Source organism: Tamandua tetradactyla, chromosome X (assembly GCF_023851605.1).
Source record: "Tamandua tetradactyla isolate mTamTet1 chromosome X, mTamTet1.pri, whole genome shotgun sequence".
Taxonomy (NCBI): Eukaryota; Metazoa; Chordata; class Mammalia; order Pilosa; family Myrmecophagidae; genus Tamandua; species Tamandua tetradactyla.
The window spans coordinates 134,582,600-134,602,949 of record NC_135353.1 but is presented as its reverse complement, the minus strand read 5'-3'; the positions used below and the strand labels follow the sequence as shown (position 1 = coordinate 134,602,949).

The following is a 20,350-nucleotide window of genomic DNA, read 5'->3' as shown; positions in this document are numbered from 1 at the left end:
TGTAGGCAGTGGGAGATTTTTCAGGGAGCCTGAAAAACCAGACTGGCTTGGAAAAGCATGGTGGGAAATACCCACGTCCACTTGAGCTTACAGTAAATGATCTGCCTCAAACTGCTAGTGGCCAGTGGTTACTTAACAGCCATGACTAACAATTTGTGTCTCTCATATAAAGTGCAGTGAGAAAACTGAGAAAATGACTAGTCAGCCCCTCTACAAAGAGCAGAAATGTGTGCAAGCTGTTTTGGGGTAGTTAAAATTATGACTTACAATTGCAAATCACTTAACAAATCACTTCCTTAAAAGAGCAGGTGGCATTGTTGAAATATGGCAAATAAAAGCAGACATTGAGTTGGACAATTTCATCGAGCTAGTAGGTGGCTAACGATGTTGAGCATCTTTTCATATACCATATGTAGTGAAATGTCTGTTAAAATATTTTACCCATTTTAAAAACTTGTTTGCTTGTTTTCTTTTATTATTGAGTTTAGTGAACTCATTGTATATTCTGGATGCTAGTACTTATCAGGTTAAGTGAATTGTGAATATTGTCTGCCAGTCTATTGCTTGTCTTTTCATTTTCTTAGCTGTCTTTCAAAGACCAGAAATTTTTTAGTTTGATTAAGTATAATTTATCAGATTTACCTTTTATGGATCATCATTTTGTGTTATATCTCAGATCTCCTAGCTTAACCAAAGAGAGTGTCTCCTACTATCTACTTGTTTTCCTTAAGATGCTTTATAGCTATAAGCCTTATATTTAGGCCTATGATCCATTTTGAGTTAAATCTGTTTTAAAAAGCCTTTGCCTTAATGAAAATAAGAAAGAGAAGCCTAGGGTGAGGGGCGGTGGTGCCAGCACCAATGAGCATTGGGATATGAACCCTGGATATTCCCAGAGCTGCAGATATACTTGCAATGAATCTGGGAATGCCAAATTCTGTAGTTAAATGGCCTAATATACCTGGATAGCTAACCTTGGGTCTAGCCTTTAATTAGAATGCACCCAGAAAACATCCTGGGAACTTAAACTCACATCTCCAATATGCCTCTTAAACCAGCCCTTTGGTCAACTGTCTGCAAAGTTGGCTACCAATAATTCCTCCCACCTCTGCACATGCATACCACTCTTCCCTTTAAGAGGCAGAGTCTATCTAGTACCACCATCACCCTAAATCTGGGCAGGCCTTTTGACTTGTTTTAACCAAGAGAATGTGATGGAAATGATTTAGTGCCAGTTTTGGACCTAGGCCTTAAGACTCTAAGAAAGCAGCTTTGACTTTTATTTACTTGGAAGCCAGCTTCATTTAATGACACCCATTTCCCTACTAAAGTGTATGGCAACATAGAAAGAGAAGAACTAGAGAACGAAAGACTGCAAAGCTATATATGGAGAGATTCAGATATTCCAACCATTCCAGTTATCCCAGATGAGGTGCCAGACACGTGAGTGAAGCTACTGTGTATCCTCCAGGCCAAGATGAACCACCCCAGGCAAGAACATGTAAAGCAAAGAAGAGCCATCTAAGCCTGGCCCAAACTGCAGAATCATGGGCAAACAAATGGTGATTACAGTTTTAAGCCACTAAGTTTTGGAGTGGTTTCTTACATAGCCATAGAAAACTGAAATGTTTCCCAAGCTTCTATCATAGCGGTTCCTTTTACATTTCACTCACTGAATACACCAAGATAGCTCTATTTAGCAGGAATCAAGTGGTACAGAAGAAAGAAATCAAAATTTGAAACAGCTAAGACACTGAGCATCTGTTTCTCTAAAAGTAGACCCTAAGATAAGGGCATGTATGCAAGTAGCTCGTGTCAGAGGAAATACCAGGAAGCACAGTGATAAACTGGGGAAGTGAAACAGAGAAGAAAAGAAAAGCAATAAGGGTACGTCTCACTGGGAAACTGCTGCGGATCCCTGCTGTAGGCAACTAGGGCTCAATTCTATTGGGGATTCTTACTTTCTCTTTTGCATCCCACCACTGTCCTTGTGTAACTTCTTTACCCTCTAAGCTGCCCTTGAATGTGCATATTAAATTTATTTCACCCGGAAAGAAAAATAATGGTGTTAAGGTAGGAGGTTAGCAAGAGAGTGATCCCTGCCAGACATGACTCCTCAGAGACAGTCTTGCTTCCACAGATGTTTCACCTGAGACAGTGTTCCTTCTTCTATTCAAATTCTTTTCACAAGACTTCAGAAGGAAGCCTGCCATCACACTGGGTCTTGCATCAATTGCTCTGGGCAAAATTGATGATACCCACAGTCCTCAGACACTCTGTCTTTAATCAGGAACGGCAATTAAGATGGCATGTGGCTTTTGAAATTTTAATTGTAGCCATATTTTACACAGCTAACCAAAAGAAAGTTAAAAGGATAACTTAATAAAATAAGACTTTATTATTATTCTCATCCAAGGGAAAAATAACTTTTTTTTCCAACTTAACCTCCTTTCATTGTTTAATATAATGAAGGTTCAAAGTGTGTTCCTGACCATCAACTAAACCTAGGGGAGAAGAAAAACTGAAAGTAACAGGAGTGTAAATTCGAAGAGGTCAAAACAAAGAAGGGGCCCTCAACAAATGCCAATGATAGTTCCCATCAAGGGGCATTACCAAAGCCCTGGAATCTGACTGTCCCCACTCAACAAAGACAGACAAACAAAGGACTAGATTTTGACATAATACCAAACAGCAGAACAAAAGTAATTTGTGATTTGGCACATGCTCCTCTGAAGACTCAACTGCTTTCTGCAGAGGTCAACTGAGACATACCCAAAATTCAAGAAAGATAGGAGATAACAGGCAGAGGCAATGCCTCCTCTTTCAGCAGGAAGCAGTTACAGAAGACTGACCTCCCCCCTTCAGCACCCCTTAAGACTAAGGGATGGAATTCTCTGGGTTTTGTAAACAGCATACACCTAGAAAAATGTCTAGAAGTATATATCAAGCTATTAAGAGCAGCAACTTCTGAAAAAAGAGAATGGAGTCAGGAGGAAAATGAGTGGGTCTGCTTTCAACATGTTTCTATTCAAATTTCTCCCAAAGTGCATGTTTCATTTTCATAATTTTTTTTTATAGCTCAAAAACTTTAATGCGCAGTGAAAGTACACACTCAAAGGATGATGTGCACAGGCATTCTCCAAAGGAAGAGAAGCAGTCTGGTTGGGATCCTTGCATGACAAGGGACTTGGAGGGGCCCTTACCCCTCTGGCTATGCTAATAAGGGATTGATGAGCTGCATTTTTCATTGGCTCTTTTGAGGTGCTGACCTGAGTGAGGGATAGGTGTGTGTGCACCAAAAGGAAATTTTTGTTATGAGTCTTAGGGCCACTTCTCCCCACTCATCCCCTATGTAACCTACCTCATTCCCCTCTCAGAGAATTCCATCCCTTAATCTTAAGGAGTGCTGAAGTGGGGAGATCAGTCTTCTCTAACTGTTTCCTGCTGACAGAAGGGGCACTGTCCCTGCCTATAGTGGGAATGAAATTCTCTGGCTATCACATCTAACAATTCTTCCGGGAGAGTATGGGATTTTTGCATTTTTATTGTTCTGGTTTGGCCCTTTGGTTGTCTGTCAACATCTTACAAGCACGTCTGAACTGTACCATGACTCATGCTGTTACTGTTGATGTGCAACGTTTGGTCCAGATGATGCACTGCTGGTTGCTGATGTGGCCACCTGGAGATTGATTTGTTTGTGGGTTACCCATGTTCCACTACATGCTTATAAACAAGGCTCTAGGGAGTTGTCACTAGAATCAAACATGAGGCCTCGATTTTTATCCCAGGCCATTCCTCACAGTCCTGTCAGGTCATCAAAGAGTTTGACACAAGCATTGGACACAAAGTCTGAATAAAATACAGGGAATTTGCATCTATCCCCTAGTTGACCCTGGCAGAATTAGGTGGCTCCCCCTTGGGAGTGAGTTACATTAGTCCCAAGGAGAGTGATTTTTCCGGAGAATCTGGAGATAGTAAAAGTGTGTTCCTAATCATATCTGATATTTTCTCCCATTCGATGGGTGATAATGTGGGAAAATTTAATGGTAGTGGAGGTATGAGTTTCTATGACCCAAAATACATGGTTACAAAGGGCTGTGCTAAGGTTTCTTAGGTTGATTTGGTCAAGATGAGTAGAACTGGAATATCAGCAAAAGGGTACAGTTTTTACTAGAGGTGAAAGGCAGCTACTTGTGGATAAGATACCTTCGACTGGGGTGACTGGTGATTTTTAGGGAAATGTTGGACTTTTGGAAGAACTTGTTGAGAAGGTGGTCAAGAGCACATGGAAATTTTGAAAGAGATCTGTTATGGTGTGTCTCACATGGGCATTGGACATTTCAAACAAGTAGGTGGAAGCCCAGAGTCTTGCATCAAAGGGATATGCTTCATATTGCCCAGAATGGGGGACACATAACCAGCAGGAGGATAAACTGAAGAGATCAACTGCACGCTGGACCACATTGAAGTAAGAATGGGCCTGTGTCCAAGAGAAGTGGGTAAAGAGGACACACATGTAGAAAAACAATAGAAACTTCATTTTTTTTCTTTTGGTGAGATGATTTACCCAGTTTTCTTGAAAAGGAGCTTTAGGCCTTCAGTTGCTTTATAAGAGTAGAATGCTTGTGTTTGTGCCCCATTTTCCAGTCTTTTTCTTCTTTTTCCTGTGAGAGGCGCTACTGGATCTGTTTGTGGTTGCCAAGCTGATGCTGGACTGCCCCAGGAGTTCTTGGAGAAATGGAGACCTCAACCACGGGTTGGGGCTGTGAGGGTTTTTGACTCAGTTGCAGGAAATAATTCACACACTAGTCAGTGTGTACAGCCAAATAGTTTAATAAGTTCGAAGCCAGAAGGCCCTGGGAGTTCTGCGCCACATACTGGAGAGCCACAGGAGTTCTAGGTTAGATGCCACAGAGCTCTGGGAATTTTTGGAAAAGTCGAGACCTTGACCAGTGGCTGATGCCATGAAGGTTCTTGACTCAGCTGTGGGAAAGAACTTGAGGACTAGTCAGTATGTAAAGCCAAAGAATCCAAGGACGAGCTAGTGTGTACATCTCAAGGGATGATGAGTGGAGGTGCTCTCCAAAGGAGTAGAAGCCACTTTCATAATTTTGAAAAGCATTTTTAAACTGCATTCATTAGAGGAGAGTTTCCACTCACCTGTAATATCAGATGGGCCATTTAAAAGATTAATGTAACTGTTCAGACCACCAGGGCTAAGAAAAATAAACTATAACCTAAGAGTTCTATTCTCTGCCCCCAAAAGAAGTACAGAAACTGAAGTTGTCGATCACCTCATCTATTTTGGCTGAAAATCAAGGTTGAGTGCCTTTCTCATTACTTACTCATCTTCATTATCCTCAACAGCCAACCCATGGAGAGAAAAAAACAACTCAATGGTTCCTCCCACCTCACCCTCCAGTCTCAATGTCACTGGGACTTTCAAGTTAAAAGACAACATAGTAGTTGCAAATCTGACAGCAAAGACATGCAGGCCTAAAGCTATGACATCACTGGCCCTGATAGCAAATGGCAAAGGAAAAAGCTCTGGAATAAGTGGGAGTGAGCCAAGCTGTAAGAAGGAAAGGGCAGTCACCCTGTGCCAAGAGCCACTGCATGGGGCGGATAGCAGCCTCAGTTCTGAAGGCTTTACCATGTGAGAGAAATGTCACTTGCTGTGGGCGAAGCCACTGGTGAAAGCCATTTGGACTTGTTTGGCCTGGAAAAATGGGCTTGGGATTTGGATGAGGACATTTTGCAGAGGAGGAGAAGAGAGTATTCTGAAAGGAGACAATGTGCAGAGGAAGAGATAAGAATCAACCCAGGGGCCATTCCCTAGCTTTCTTCACATTTTAATACACAAAAGCACATTTTAAAAAACACATGTTTGCAACAGCCCAAAGCTGCTGGTTTTCAGCTAGAGGAAACTTCCTCTGACTAAGTGTGTACACAACTGCTTAGCAGAACAGATGTGAGACAAATTATGCTACCCAAAGGTTTTTAGTTCTGTTTTGTTTTGCTTTGTTTCCCCTCTAAGTCTACATTGGTCTTTGCCAGCAGTAAAAGCCTCAGGAAATTCAATGTCATGTTCTGAAATGTGCCATCTTAAAACCAAATTAAGAGCAACAAATATGAAAACACTAGTCTAATGAGATGCTCTGAGAAAACAATTGGAAAATGTCCAACCCAATGGTTCTCACACTTGAGCATGCATTAGAATCACCCACTGGATTTGTTAAAACACAGATCACAAGTCCCTCTTCCCTTCCCTTCCCTTCCCCCAGCTTCTGATTCAGGAGCCAATAATTTGCATATCTAACAATTCCCAGGTGATGCTAGTGCAGCTGGTCTGATGACCACACTTGGATACCTCTAGTCCTCACTATCCCTCTCTGTTCTCCCCAGGAGGAAGAAGGCACATTAGCATATCAATGACTGACCAGTTCTGCAATAAAGAAACCTACCTAACCCCGGATTTCCCAACTTGTTTGCAATGCATCCTGCTGTCCATAGAATATTAATTCACCTCTCTGGGAAGCAACACTTCTAAGGAAACCACTTTTGGAAAGGGGTACCTGTGCAGCTAAGGAATGGTCTCGATAAGCAGAAAAAAATCAGGCTTTAGAAGAATGGCAACTGACAACACACCTATGTTCAAGTCAAAGTCTCCATAGCTTCTGGGGCTAGGGGGTAGTGGAAGGCTGTTGACCACACCACATAGTAGAATCCTGGCAGGACAGCAGATCTCGGGAAACCAGGGTCTATTGCTCAAAAAGCTAGGAAGCATCAAGAAAGTCAATCAGCAAGTAGCAAAGGGCAGTCAACCCCCACCCATGTATCAGGACACCAGGCTTTGGCCAAAAATTGGTATGAATTAGGTAGGGTCCCTGTTTCTAGAGGGTTTAAGGTATAAGGAGGTTACCAAGTCTCACACATAAAGAATGAGGTACCCAGTTATCTGTCAAATAAATTAACAGTAAAAGTATATAGTGCTAGTTAATGGCATGCAAGCTTAGACCTCCTAAAAGGCCCCTTGCCCAACTAAGGCCAGGATGAGCCCTGAGCTGGACCTCAGGGTTAAGGAAAAAGCAGCCCCAGCGTACCTGAGAAGTTAGGATTTAGGGGATGACTTTGATCACTGAATCATTATATAGATATTTCTTTTTACTTTTGGGCACGTTAGAATAGAGTGAGGGGAATACCTGAAATTACTGAACTGTAATCCAGCTGCCTTAATCTCTGATAATGACTGCATAACGATATAACCCCTATCTTGTGATTGTAAAAACCTTGTGACTGACCCTCACTTATATCCCCTTATCCTGCTGCTCAGTTTTGGAGTCTTATGATCACTAAAGACAGCCCCTAATGTTTATTAATGAAAGGCCTTGAGAGTCAGCCCAGAACTTACCCACCCCAATTCCAAAACTATCTTGCTAGATGGAACTGGACCTAACCAGTATTGACCCATCTGACATGTGCAGTAGTGTAAATTTTAGCCTATAAGTTATATATATACCTTACTATAACACTAAAATCACACCCATCATCATATTGAGGCTACCATTTCCTTACATATATTCTGTGACTAAGCATGTAATCAATCTGCACATGTTCAGTAATTAGATCATCTCTAACCTCATTGTCCCAAGCCACTGTGCTCATTATCTTAAAACCTGCCCATCTTTTAGTACTATACAGCTATCCGAATTATTGGAATTTGAGTAGACAGATTTTTAGGCTGACAGGTCATGTGAGCACCTACTCTGCACTTAGGAACAAACTCTTTCTCTACTTGAAACCTCAGTGTCTCAAGAATTGGTCATTTGAGTGCATCAGGCAGAGAAACTACTGCTTTTGATCAATATCACTGGATGGGCTGAGTGAGGATAGAAGCAGTACAAAATCTACCTCAATGGTTGCCAAGCACAGTTGTCCATAGGTTCACCTGGGGAACCTCATAAATAATTAGATCAGTGGCTCCCAAACTATGTGCATCCAAATCACTTGGGGATCTTATTAACAATTAGGTTTCAAGTTCATAGATTTGAGATGGGGTTCAAGATTTGCATTTCTATAAAGCCCCCAGATGGGGCTGATTCTTAAATCACACTTTGAGTAGCATGAAGATATCACTGGGTCAGGGATTGGCAACCATTTTCTGTAAAGAGCCATACAACAAATATTTTCACCTTTGTAACCCATACAGTCTTCATTATAACCACTCAACTATACTACTGTACCAGCAAAACAGCCATCAACAATACCCAAATGAATGGGCATGACTGCATTCCAATAAAACTTTACTTATGGGCACTGAAACTTTAATTTCATATAAATGCTCACATCATGAAATATTATTCTTTTGATGTATTTTCAACCTTTTTTAAATGTGAAACACATTTTTAGCTCACCAGCCATATTAAAAAGAGGTGGCGGGTGATATTTGGCCCATGCAGCCTTAGTTTGCAGATTCATGCCCTATATTACTGGACCTCACCCCAGACCTACCAAATCAAAATATATAGGGCTGGGGCCAGGGAAGTTGCATTCCATCAGGCTTCCCCTGTGGTCCAAATGCAATCTATCCAAATACCATTGCTGGGCTGGAATTGCTCTCCCCCTGAAATGGTGGGAGGCCCTGTTTTAGTGCTAGAAGTTCAATTTTCTTGACTTGCTCAATTATTGGGACTTTGAAAGTTTAATGCAAGGGGCTGGGTGTGCTCTCCTGACTTCCCATTTGTCTCTATCCTTCAATGTGTCGCCTCTTCCCTAATCCCAGTAGCATCAGTTTCTGGTACAAAGATGTGTTGTCCTTGTGTCTTTGCTGGTCGGTCAGCTCCAGCTCTTCTCAGCTCCAGGAACAAGGTCTTATTAGACAGGCAGAAGAGGAGCTGATCAAATTAGGGTGGCTTTCTTAATGGGTTGAAATCATTTATAATTCATCTTAGCTGCAGAGAGAAAAGGCATGAAGAGACTCAGTTATCAAATCCTTCTGAAAATGTGCTGCTTGAGGTGAGGTAAAAGCAAGGGCTGCACTCCTGGAGGTAGATTTAAAATGAAATAATGTCAAGGGCGCCCTAAGGGTGGGATTGTTTCTAAGTTAGAGAAAGGAGTGGAAACCTAAAGGCTGCATATGCTTATCTCAGGAACGTTGGGAATGTAGGAAAGGAAGCCCAGAAGATTCAATGATGAATACAAAGCCAACAGGAAAAGGGAGAGAGGAAAGGAAGCACGCTATTGTGTGGTAGTTAAAACAGGCAATCCACCCTGTCTGGGCAAAAGGTTGAACTCATTTATCAGACTAGTACTTCTGAAACTTCAATGTGCATGTGCATAAGAATCACCCAGAGATCATTTTTTAATCAGATAATTATTCAGAAGGTCTGGGATGGAGTCTGAAACTCAAAATTTCTGACATACTCCCAGACGAGATTGATGCTGCTGAATTATGGATCACACTTTGAGGGGAAAGGATTCAGCTGATCCACAAGCACACCTTTTTCTTTTGTTCTCTTTTTGAATGGTCATAAGCTCTAAAAGCATATGGGGTCTATGGCTCTGTCCCATCTGGGACTGAGCTATCAACATCTAGGACTGTCATGTATGGTTGTTCAGGGAATCTCCAATGCCACAACACCCACTGCCATTCCCACCAAAAGAGTAAGAGGTGCATCAAATCCAGCCTGTTCTCCACTCTCCAGGACTTGAGTCCTGGAACTGCCTTCTATCTTTTTCCTAATCAGCACAAAAACTGTAACCAAGAAATTAGGATTTAAGGGATGATTTGGACTACTGAAACATTATATATATATTCCTTTTTGCTTTCTGGAGTATTGGAGTAGATAGAGGGAAATACCTGAAATCTCTAAATTGTAATCAGCTGCCTTGATCTCTGAGAATGATTTTATACCCTTTATCCTCTGCACCTGTGACTGTAAAAACCTTGTGACTAATCTTCATTTGTACCCATTTATCCAGTTTCTCAATTTCAGAGTCCTATAATCACTAAAGACAGCCCCTAAAGTTTATTAATAAAGGATCTTGGGTCAGCCCAGAACTGATTCACCCCAGGTTCAAAGCTATCTTGATAATGGGGACTGAATCAAATCAAAGTGAGCCCACCCTACATGCATAATAGCTTAAACTGTAACCTTAAGCTACCTATACCTCATTATAATACTAAAAATCACATCCATCATCATATTAAAGCCACCATTTTCTTACATATGTTCTGTGCCTAAGCATGTAACCAATCTGCACATACTCAATATTTAGCTCACCTTTAATTGGCGTCACTGTGCTTATTATCCTTAACCCTGCCCATCTTTTCTCTAATAAAACTATCTGAAGTACTGTAGTTCGAGAAGACAGATTTTTGGGCAATAGTCCATCTGCTCTCCTGCTATGTGCCTAGTAATAGACTTTTTCTCTCTTTGAAACCCCAGTGTCTCAGGAATTGATAGGGCAAAAGAATCCACCACCTTTGTGGTGTAACAAATCTGTCTCCTGACCATACCCTCTGCCTATGGAACTACACATTCCCAGGAGTGCCTTTTTCTATTTCATTCAAAAGTTCCATAAGGGCTAGCAGTGGCCCTGCAGCCAACAATGAGAAGGTTGCAGACATTCTTAGCTGATTTTTGCCAATATCTTGCCACCCTTGACAGAACAGAAACTGTTTTGTCACTCACCTTTTAAATGGGAACTGTTAATGAGATGGGACAAATGCCATCACTTAATAAAAAAGGCAGATAATAACAAGTGCTGGTGAGGATGTGGAACCATCCTACATTGAACCATCATACATTGGTGGGAATGCAAAATGGTGCAGCCACTTTGGAAAATGGTTTGGAAGTTCTTCAAATGATTAAGCATAGAGTTACCAAATGACCTGGTAATTCCATCATGAGGTATATACCCGAGAGAAATGAAAACCTAAGTCCATACAGAAAATTGTACATGAATATTCATAGCAGTATTATTCATAATAGCCACAAAGTGGAATAGACCCATAACTGATAAATGGATAAATAAATTATGGTACAGCCAGCAATAGAATATGATTTAGCAATTTAAAATGATGTACTGTCCATGGTGTAACATGGAATGGACTTTGAAAACATTATGCAAAGTGAAATAATCCAGACAAAAGGACAAATGTTATGTGCTTCCATTTACATGGAATTTCCAAAACAGGCAAATCCATAGAGATAGAAAAGAGACTGGGTTGTCTAGAGCTTGGTGGGGAGGACTGGAAGATGATGACTAAAGGATGTGGGCTTTCTTTTTGAGATTATGAAAACTGTGATGCTGGACAGATAATACTGTGGATATAACTAAAAGTCACCAAATTGTATGCTTTAAATGGGTGAATTGTATGGTATGTGAATTATATCTCAAAAAAAAACAGTTAAAAATGTTTTCACTGATCAGTTGAGAGCTTAAAGCAAGTGGTCTCAAGAGGAGCAATGTGGGGTAAGGACTGGCCTTGTGGTAGCAACTTCTCAAGTCCTTGAGGACAAGCAGCCCCAGACGTGAGATCCTGAGATAGCAGCCAAGTATTAGGAGGAATGACAATGCCACAATATATCCTGAACATGGGATCAGTAAGTGCTCACAGTACAACCCGTTCTTGCCTGGCTATCCCTAATGCCCAACCTGGTGCCTAACATATAGTGGCCACTCAAAAATTGAATTTAGTACATGTCTTTGGTAGAGTGAAAGGATCTCCAGGGTCAGCAAATTGATCTCCAACCCTAGCTCTGTTTTTCACTCCCTGTGTGACTCGAGATGAATCCCTTCAACTCGCTAGGCATCAAAGTATCATCCCTAAAATTCAGGAGTTACCATCTCAGGTGCCCTCTCAGTTTGATGTTCCAGAGTTTCATGAATTAGAAAGTCCATGCAGGGGAGCCTGGCATGGCCAGAGAAACTCCTGTGGGAATCTAGAAAAAATCTGAGAAATGTATCCAGTGGGTCAGGTTTGGACAGAAGTGTGCTCCCAGAAAGATTTCATTCCACAGACTCACCAAGAGCCTCCCAGAAGCCAGATTCCCTATGAGACCATGAGGATACAGAAATGAACAAGACCCAGACCCACTTGCATGGCAGGGGGTATCAGATTCATATATAGCCAATGGTGAAACAATCTGATCCTATCCCATGCAAAGCTGAGTTAAAATATAAGTGGATACAGGATTTCAACACGGATGTTTAGAGGAATTGGAGACTTGGTATGATAAATGCTGAGTCAGTGACAAGTCTGTCAGAGCTCTTACAAGCAATGGACACTCTGGGGACATAGTCTCAGAAGGCAGGGGAAATGGTCACACCACCACTTTCTTCCCACTCAAAAATGGGCTTGCCAAACCTTGGCTCAATTCTTGCCCTATGGCCCTAATTTAGCCAGTGAAGAGCAGGGTAGAAGAAATATTGCAAAGATATTTAAAGGTCAAGGCAGAATGTCTGCCCCCAAATTCTATGTTTTGGTCTGTCTATTACTCATAAAAAAAACTCTGAAAACCAATATATTCAATTTACAACCTCAAACCTCTGGGATAATCTAAGCTGTTATGTTGAAACCCATTTATCTTTTCCCTGGAGAACAATGCATGAAGAGGCATCCAGTATGAGCTAAGGATTACGGGTGAGTGAATCACTCACTTCAGGAATGAGAGCTCCAGAAGTTTCCAAGGCCAGAGTGTGCCATACAACCGTAAGATCCAGGTGCAACCAATTATCATGTGGAAAACTTAGGAACTTAGCAATGCTACCAATGACATTTCTCTCGCACAAGCTTCCCTAAATCTGTCTGAAATTCTTGCCCCCTGAATTCCCTGCAGTTTCTAAGTCTCCTAGAATAGTGTCCTAGGGTGACTTGATATCTAAATGCCTCAGCAATTAACTACACCCTGACCTGGAGTCTGTCCAAATGGATCTTTTGTTCAGGATACCGTAAATTTCCTCTGACAGTTTGCTATCTTGCATTCCTTTTTTTATGGAAATTATTATTTTGGAAATTCTGGTAAAATCCTGCAGGGATATTTGAAACAGAATGTTTCGATTCCCTGTCGCAATTACGTCAATCGATCAATTAATCCACGGACATTGACTAAACTTCCCACCGGAGGGGCCAAACACTGCTAAGTCAGGGGAGTGGGGGGGTGGGGGGTGGGGGTGGGTGGCTATCAGCAAGTTGCCTCTTTAGCCCTGAAGGCAGTTACAATATATTATTTTGTCTGTTTTGTTTGGTTGTCGCTTTTTAAACGAAGAGAACTGGAAATTGTTCAGCTGGCTATAACTCAAGCGGCTACCTACTCATTTGTTCAATCAAAGTTTACCTACACTGGCAATTTCATCTTACTTTATATGCTGCTTTCTGTGTCCACTAAGTTTACATTTTCTCATTGACTCTGAGGATGACCTAGTTGGCAGTGGTTTTGAATTGGGAGAGGGCTCTCTCCCTCCCCCCAAAAGAGAAAATCCCCACAGATTTTTGTTTCCAATTTCAAAACTTTCTGAGAGAAGCCTTTAGAGCCCTTACTTTAACCTCCCTTGGGTATTTATTGCCACCATTATCAGTATCGACATCTGTAGCATCGTTCTTTAATATCCAGGTCCAATGTTCCTGCCTGGCTCCTCTCTGTATGCTACGGCCTGTTGATCCAACCGTATTATCATATTTACTGCTTCAGATAACTCTGTGTCTGTTTTCCCAGACAACTGAAAACTACTTGAGAGAAGAAATTAAGACATCTCCTTTCCGGAACTCCAAGAACATAACTAATCCATACTTTAAAAAGTTAAATCTCTGGGTAGAGCCTAGGTTTCATTAAGGAAGGGAAAAACTAATTCTATTTCAGAAATAAATTCAAATTTCCCAGAGAAAGATTCAGGCTTTGATGGCACCCCAAAACAATGGCCCCCAAAAGCTGGCAGTCAAAAAATCCCACAACTGAGAACAGAGAGGCTGGCCTGAGAAACTGCTCACAAACTGGAACTCAAGAGAACGTTATTATTCACACTGCTTTGGAAGTGAATCTTTAATCTGGGTATTAGTCATAATTTGGCCGCTACAATTTTATACTATGCTATAGCCTGGCAAAAGTAAACCTTCTCCTGTTCAAACTCTCTTTTCACTTTCAATCACCAATTTTAGTTGCGTTCTCTGAAAGGGGAATTGATGTAGCACACATCTTTGCTTTTACTAAGGAAACCGTTCAACCATTTGGAAGGGGCTGGAGCAAGGTGGCCAACAAAAATAATAAATGCAAACTCCAGCTTGCGGCTGCACTCAGTCTCTCATCTTACAGCCCCCAACAGAGAAGGTTATTGCTTAAGCAGAGGGTGTTCATGGATTTAAATGCAACCTCTGTAGCCAATAAGCCATAGTCCCTATGTCTCTAGATTCATGGTGGCACAAGCCCCATTTATCCGTGCAAACATTTCGCTCAGTTCCATCCTATCCACTGGCCCATCACCTGACTTGGGGGGAACTGTTAATTCAATACGCACAAATATCCATTTGGCACAAGGTGCTTTGCTAGGGACCGTGAGAAATATAAAGAAGGGAAAGGAAGACACAGCACAGCCTCTGCCTTCAAGAACTCAGAATCTAGAAGGAAAATTAAGAGGAGTACATAAATTATTATAATAAATACCAGGTATGATAAATTCCACAAGAGAGACATAAACAGCTGTGGGTGTTTAAAAGAGGGCAGCTCCCATTTGAGCTATCAAGGAAACGTTTCATAAAAGTGGGGGTGTCACCGGATAGTGGGCAGAATTTGGAAAAACAGGTGGCTGGGGTGGGGGAAACACTCTAGATGTAGGAAGTAGCATCTGCCAAGAAGAGGGAAAATATGACTCAACTTCTGCAAAGACAGGTAGACTCTTTTGGCTGGATTTTAGGAAATCAGGGGTGAAGAACTGGAAACTTTGGTTGAAAGCAAACTGGATAGCCCCCTAAAACCAACAGAGATGTACCACTTAACTTGAGAGGAAACATGGTTAGGCTCTAAGTTTATGACAAGGGGAGTAATGTGATTTAAAAAAATGCACTAAAGTGAAATTATACTTAAATGACCATTGTCTAGCTAGAGAAAGTCGAATGAGTTAGAATCAGAGAGACTAGAAATGAGAATATTAAATGAGAGAATCTGAAAGAGTAGAGTTGTAATTCAATTGTGGTGGGGGGACTGATGAGGTGGAAAGTTTCAAGACAGCGCTTTCACAATGGTTTCTGGTGTCTCTTTCAGCTCATAAATCTGTGAAACGAGAAGCCATAACAACACATGGCACTAAGTGTTATCAATAAAGAAAATGCCACATGAAAACGTCCTACTCTCCTTAGCATATCGCTTCTTTAATGCAAAGTAATTTGTCAGCTGATTACATGTTTTAAATCCAAATAGAAAATTCTAGCCTCTCCTGGTGAGACTTTAATTGTACATCCTGAGTCAGGTGCTCAGTTCCCAATACTTATTTCCAAATGTGGCAATTCAGAAGATTGCTTTGGTTTGGTTTGGTTTTTAGCAAACCTCACTCAGTTTTCCTGACTGATGAAACCACACAACTTTACCAGTTTTCTCCAGGTGTAAGAAGATTCAAAAACCCATGGCGCTCATTCTCCATCTTCAGCCTTGCTTGCAGAAAGAGCTGGAGAGAGCCTACAAAATCTCAGATGTAAATAAGGTTTCTAGAGTTCAATTAAGAAAACAGTGAAAACTTCTATCTCTTATAGGCATACAAACACAGTTAAACATGGCTAAGTTTTCTATGAATTTAGCATTCACTTCATGTAGGTTTTTATAGACACTGCATCTTTGCGGGGCTACAAAGAATAAATCAGAGGGCCAGAAAAGCTGCATCAAATTCAAAGATCAAAGAATCCCAGAGACCTTCTAGAGGTCTAAGTTACATAATTGGGATGTCGATAGGGCCCTAGATCCCCATCTCCTTACTTCAGAGCTATCTGATTCAAGACTCCTCACCTTCTCTTACTGGAGTCCTGAGGTCCACTTGCTAAGAGAATGCTTCTGAAATTATCTTTCACATCTCTCACGCCCCACTTAGGATGAGCTCCAGTGATTGACAAGCCTAGAGCATCTCCCCTCCCCAGTATTCCAAAACCTCCAGCCTGACTTGAAATACCCTCTTCTGATTTTGACAGCCCCAGTAAGAGTACGTTTCCTGAAAGACTCTGTTGAAACTTGCCAAGAGAGGGTCCAAGAGAGGCACTTCTAAAGCTGGCTCCGATCAGCTTTAGCTCTTTTGTGATAGGAGCAGAGACAAAGGAAGTAGGTTAGAAATCAGTGGAGGGGATGACAAGGAGGAGCATGGTGGTCACCAATTGGGGGCAGCCTGTAGGCTGGCAGAAGAATCCAGAACAGCCAGGGATAGGTCCCAGAAGGCAGGGAGGAGTGAATGCCCAAACCAGCAAGCCCACAATTCTGTAGGCAGCTGACCCTTGGCACCAAGCTACACTACATAAGAGGGGATGCTAATAGACAGAAAGGAGAGAGGAGGGCAAGATAAGGAAGAGGTGGGAGGTCAGATGGAAAAGAAGAAAAAGCCCCCGCCCCCCCCCCAAGATTGAGAGAGACTCAAGGCAGCTCACAGAAGCCTCCCAATGCCAGCCTGAAAAAATTCTTTTGCTTCTTAACCCCATCCCCGAAGCTCTTCCTTGCTCACTTATTGAATTCCTCTTCCCCTGGAGATCCATTTACAAAAGGTAGCTCAAGACACAAATGTTCCTGCTCATTAACGTCTGCATTTGTTTATTATTCATTCATTCATTTATTCATGTGTGGATGGGCAGAGTAATCGATTTCCAGCACATCACTGCCACATTTCTCAGGCATACTATCTGGGAACCCCCAATCTTCGCTCAGAACTCAGTTTATTTCTCAGACTCAAGATTTAAACCACCCACCGTGTTGAATGCAAAGCCAAATACTTGCCGGCCCAATAATCCAAGTCAACCACTTTCCCATTAACACTGTATACGATGCACCCAGGGATTTCCTCTCCATTCGGGTGTAAAAGGGTTGCATCCTGGTCGCCCTGCTTCCCTGGGGCTCTTTCCTAACCTAAGCTTCCCAGGCGAAGCAGTCAGAAGGAGCTTTGTAAAAAGGCATCTCCAAAGAGAATTTGCCAACACCAGAAAACCCCAATAAATACCAGGGTTCCATTAGATGCTGGAGATCTCCTGCTCCAGCAACAAGAAGCCTCACGCCCTCCCCAGCAAAGCCGCGCATGTATAGCCCTCTTTCCCTGGTGCTAACCAAGCGCATGCCACATGTCACCACTCTCAGCTGGCACCTCTCCTCTAGAGGCGCAGACCTTCTCGGAAACACCAGGAGGGGAACGCTGGGGGATGTGTGGGAGGCTGCGCCTCTGCAGTCCACAACAGCCGCTCTACTTGGCTCCTGCACTGTGACCCCCAGGGATGCCTGGGTCAGAGAGTGGAAGCGGGTCGAGACTCATTCCAGGACAAGCTGCCAGCCTTCCCGGGCCCGGGCCCTGAGCAAAAGTGTGGGTGGCAAAACTCCAGGTGATGAGAACTGAGCCCGCGACCAAACTTCTCGTAGCGTCCTACGCCAACGTGCGTTTGATTGGAACCTTGGAACCGGAACGCAGAAGGTGCCCGGGCTCACCGCGCCGCGAGGGCACCCCGCGACTGACTAGGGGCTGACAGTGCGGTCTCCCCTCCGGGTGCCCAGACGCGAGCCCCGCTCCGCGTCACCCCTCCCCGGGGCTGCAAAATACGATTTCGGCGCAAACAAAAGGCGCCCCGGCGCCTCCCTCCTTCCCGAATAGATTCCCAGCGGCCGCTCCGGGGGTCCCGCTACCGAGCTGGGGAGGCAGCCCCGCCTCCGGCTCCTACCTGGGAAGCCTCGGCTCGGCGGGGCGCGCAGCAGCAGCAGCAGCAGAAGCAGCGGCGGCGAAAGCAGCAGCGCGGGCCGGAGTGCGGGGTTCCCCATGGCGCGCGAGCGCTTCGCTCGGTTCCGCAGCGCAGCGCGCTTCCAGGAGGCGGGAAGATACGGACGAGAGCAGGGGGCTGCGCTGCGAACGGGCGAAGGCCGGGCTGGAAAACTCCTCCTCTCACTTCCCCCTCCCTCTAGTCTCGGGCCTGCCCTCCTTCCTCCGCCTTCCACGGAACACTGCGCGGTTCGGGGCTCCCTCCCAACCGCTCCTTTTGTGCCATCGCTTCTTCTGGAAGCGGTCCTGACCCCCTCCCCCCACCCCGGGCCTAAAGAGCGCCAAGGGGCGTGCTCCAGCAAACCAGAATATACGAAATTATCTTTCTGGTCTCCATTTGTGCGCCCCGTTCACCCCGAATACACGCAGTGCTGACCCAACCACCTCCCAGATCCAGGGCCCCTGGAACGATGCCATTTGTGCAGAAAGTTGCGTGAATCATACAGAAAGAGAAGAGGCAAGAGAAAGGGTCTGAAGTGGCCTTCTGTGGGCGGTTTCGGCAGCCACTTTCACTGATGTGACCTTCTCAACCACGCCCCAATTTCCGTATTATGCCCATTTTATCCAAGAAGAAACTCGGGTCTAGAAACTTGCCCATGTTAAGGGCACAGCAGGAATTTGAACTTAGGTCTGTGGTTTAGCTGGTGCCAAAGTCTATGCTACAGCTTTTGTTTGTTTGTTTGTCTTTTGTAAAGGAATGAATTAATGGCTGGACCGGGTGAGTCCCTGCTGCACCTTAGAAGGAGCTTGAGGTTCTCCTTCCAGGGCCTGTTGATGGGAAAGCACAAGGCACAAAAAATTCCCTGTCTCACACACAGTCTCAGGGATCCAGCTGTTGTTTCCTGCAGCCAGATCTCCCCATTCTCCTGGGTTGTTGTCAAACATCCCAAGGACAGCACGACCAGCGTAGAGTCTCCACTCTGTATTCTGGCATCAGGATAGTCTCCACTCTGTATTCTGGCATCAGGATAGTGTTTCTAGGCCGCCTGCAGGATGGTTTCCTGAAGATACTTGAGAAGTCTTTCAAGGTATTTTTTTTTTTTTCAATTTGTAAGGCATGACCTGTCCTCTTCCTGCCAGAGGTATCTTAGCTCTAGGCAAATTCCACTTAAGGCTGCTGCACTCAACTGTGCAAAGACACTTGGAGGAAGTGGCAAGTGAGAGGTGAATCCCAGCTGCTTCTGGAGTGGCAGATTTCTGATCCTTGGCATAGGCTATTGTGAAAGGGCACCTTTCTCTTTGCCACAACGGTCTGGTCTGTTAGCTAAGCTTTTCGAGTTCCTTTATCCAAAGAGGATGCTGTCCCAGTTCACCCATGCACACACACAAAACCCTAACTTGAACTTCCATCTTACTCTCTCTAGCACATGAAGGATTACTCCTCATCTTCTGTAAGTTTCTCCACAGCTGCTACTTCCCCAAGAAGCCAACAATCTTCCAGCAACTCTCCAGTCCCAAGAAAATGGGGGTGGTGAGAATTTTCTGTGTCCTCCATTAGACCAAATCTGCAAGAAGTGCTTTTCAACACTGGCTACACACAAAAATCACTCACTGGGGGGGTGGGGGTGGGGGTGTCTTCATGAAAATGCCGTATCTGGCTCTTACCAATGTGTGCAGGTTTGAATCTATTATGTACCCCAGAAAAGCCACGTTTTAATCCTGATTCAATCTTGTGGAGGCTGCTGTTTCTTTGCATCCTGATTCAATGCTATAAATTGGAATCCTTTGATTAGATTATCTCCATAGAATTGTGACACCCCCAATTGTGGATATTAACTATGATTAGATGGAGATGTGACCCCACCCACTCCCGGTGGGTCTTGATTAGTTTACTGGAATCCTTTAAAAGAGGAAACATTTTGGAAAGAAACGACAGAGCCTAGAGAAACGACAGAAGCCTCAGAGCTGACAGAAACTTCACAGTGGAGCTGACACAGATGCGGACGCGTGGAGAATAGAGACACAGATGTTTGGAGATGCTTGTAGTCCAGCAGACATCACCATTTTACCAAGCCAGAATCTGGAGAGAGCCAAGGGAAGCCAAGAGATGAAAGCCAGTCCCAGAGAAGCAAAGTGAAGAACTCCCACATGGACACACACTGAAAGCAACGGAGCCTAGGAGGAAGGGACCAGCAGATGCCAGCCAGGTGACTTCCCAGCTTACAGAGGGGTTCTAGATACTCAGCCTATCTTGAGTGAAGGTATCTTTACATGGATGCCTTAGTTTGGACAGTTCCATAGGCTTATGACTGTAAAATTCTAACTTATTATATCCCCCTTTTTAAAAGCCATTCCAATTCTGATATATCGCATTCCAGCAGCTTACAAAATAATGCACAATGAAATGAGAATCTTTGAGGATGCA

The 20,350-nt window shown here is 43.5% G+C and overlaps 1 protein-coding gene across 2 annotated transcripts in view; it reads right to left on the bottom strand.

Annotated features, from left to right (window-relative positions):
* SRPX (sushi repeat containing protein X-linked) overlaps positions 1-18,039 on the bottom strand; it is a 94,342-nt gene extending 76,303 nt beyond the window's left edge. Inside the window, exon 1 of one of the 2 annotated variants that reach the window (XM_077146633.1) lies at positions 17,891-18,039. In XM_077146633.1, the coding sequence (XP_077002748.1) occupies positions 17,891-17,987 (97 nt within the window). In that variant the 5' untranslated portion in view covers positions 17,988-18,039. The remainder of the gene's footprint in view (positions 1-17,890) is intronic. The other variant, XM_077146634.1, reaches the window with a different exon arrangement.
* Between the last annotated feature and the right edge of the window lie 2,311 nt (positions 18,040-20,350).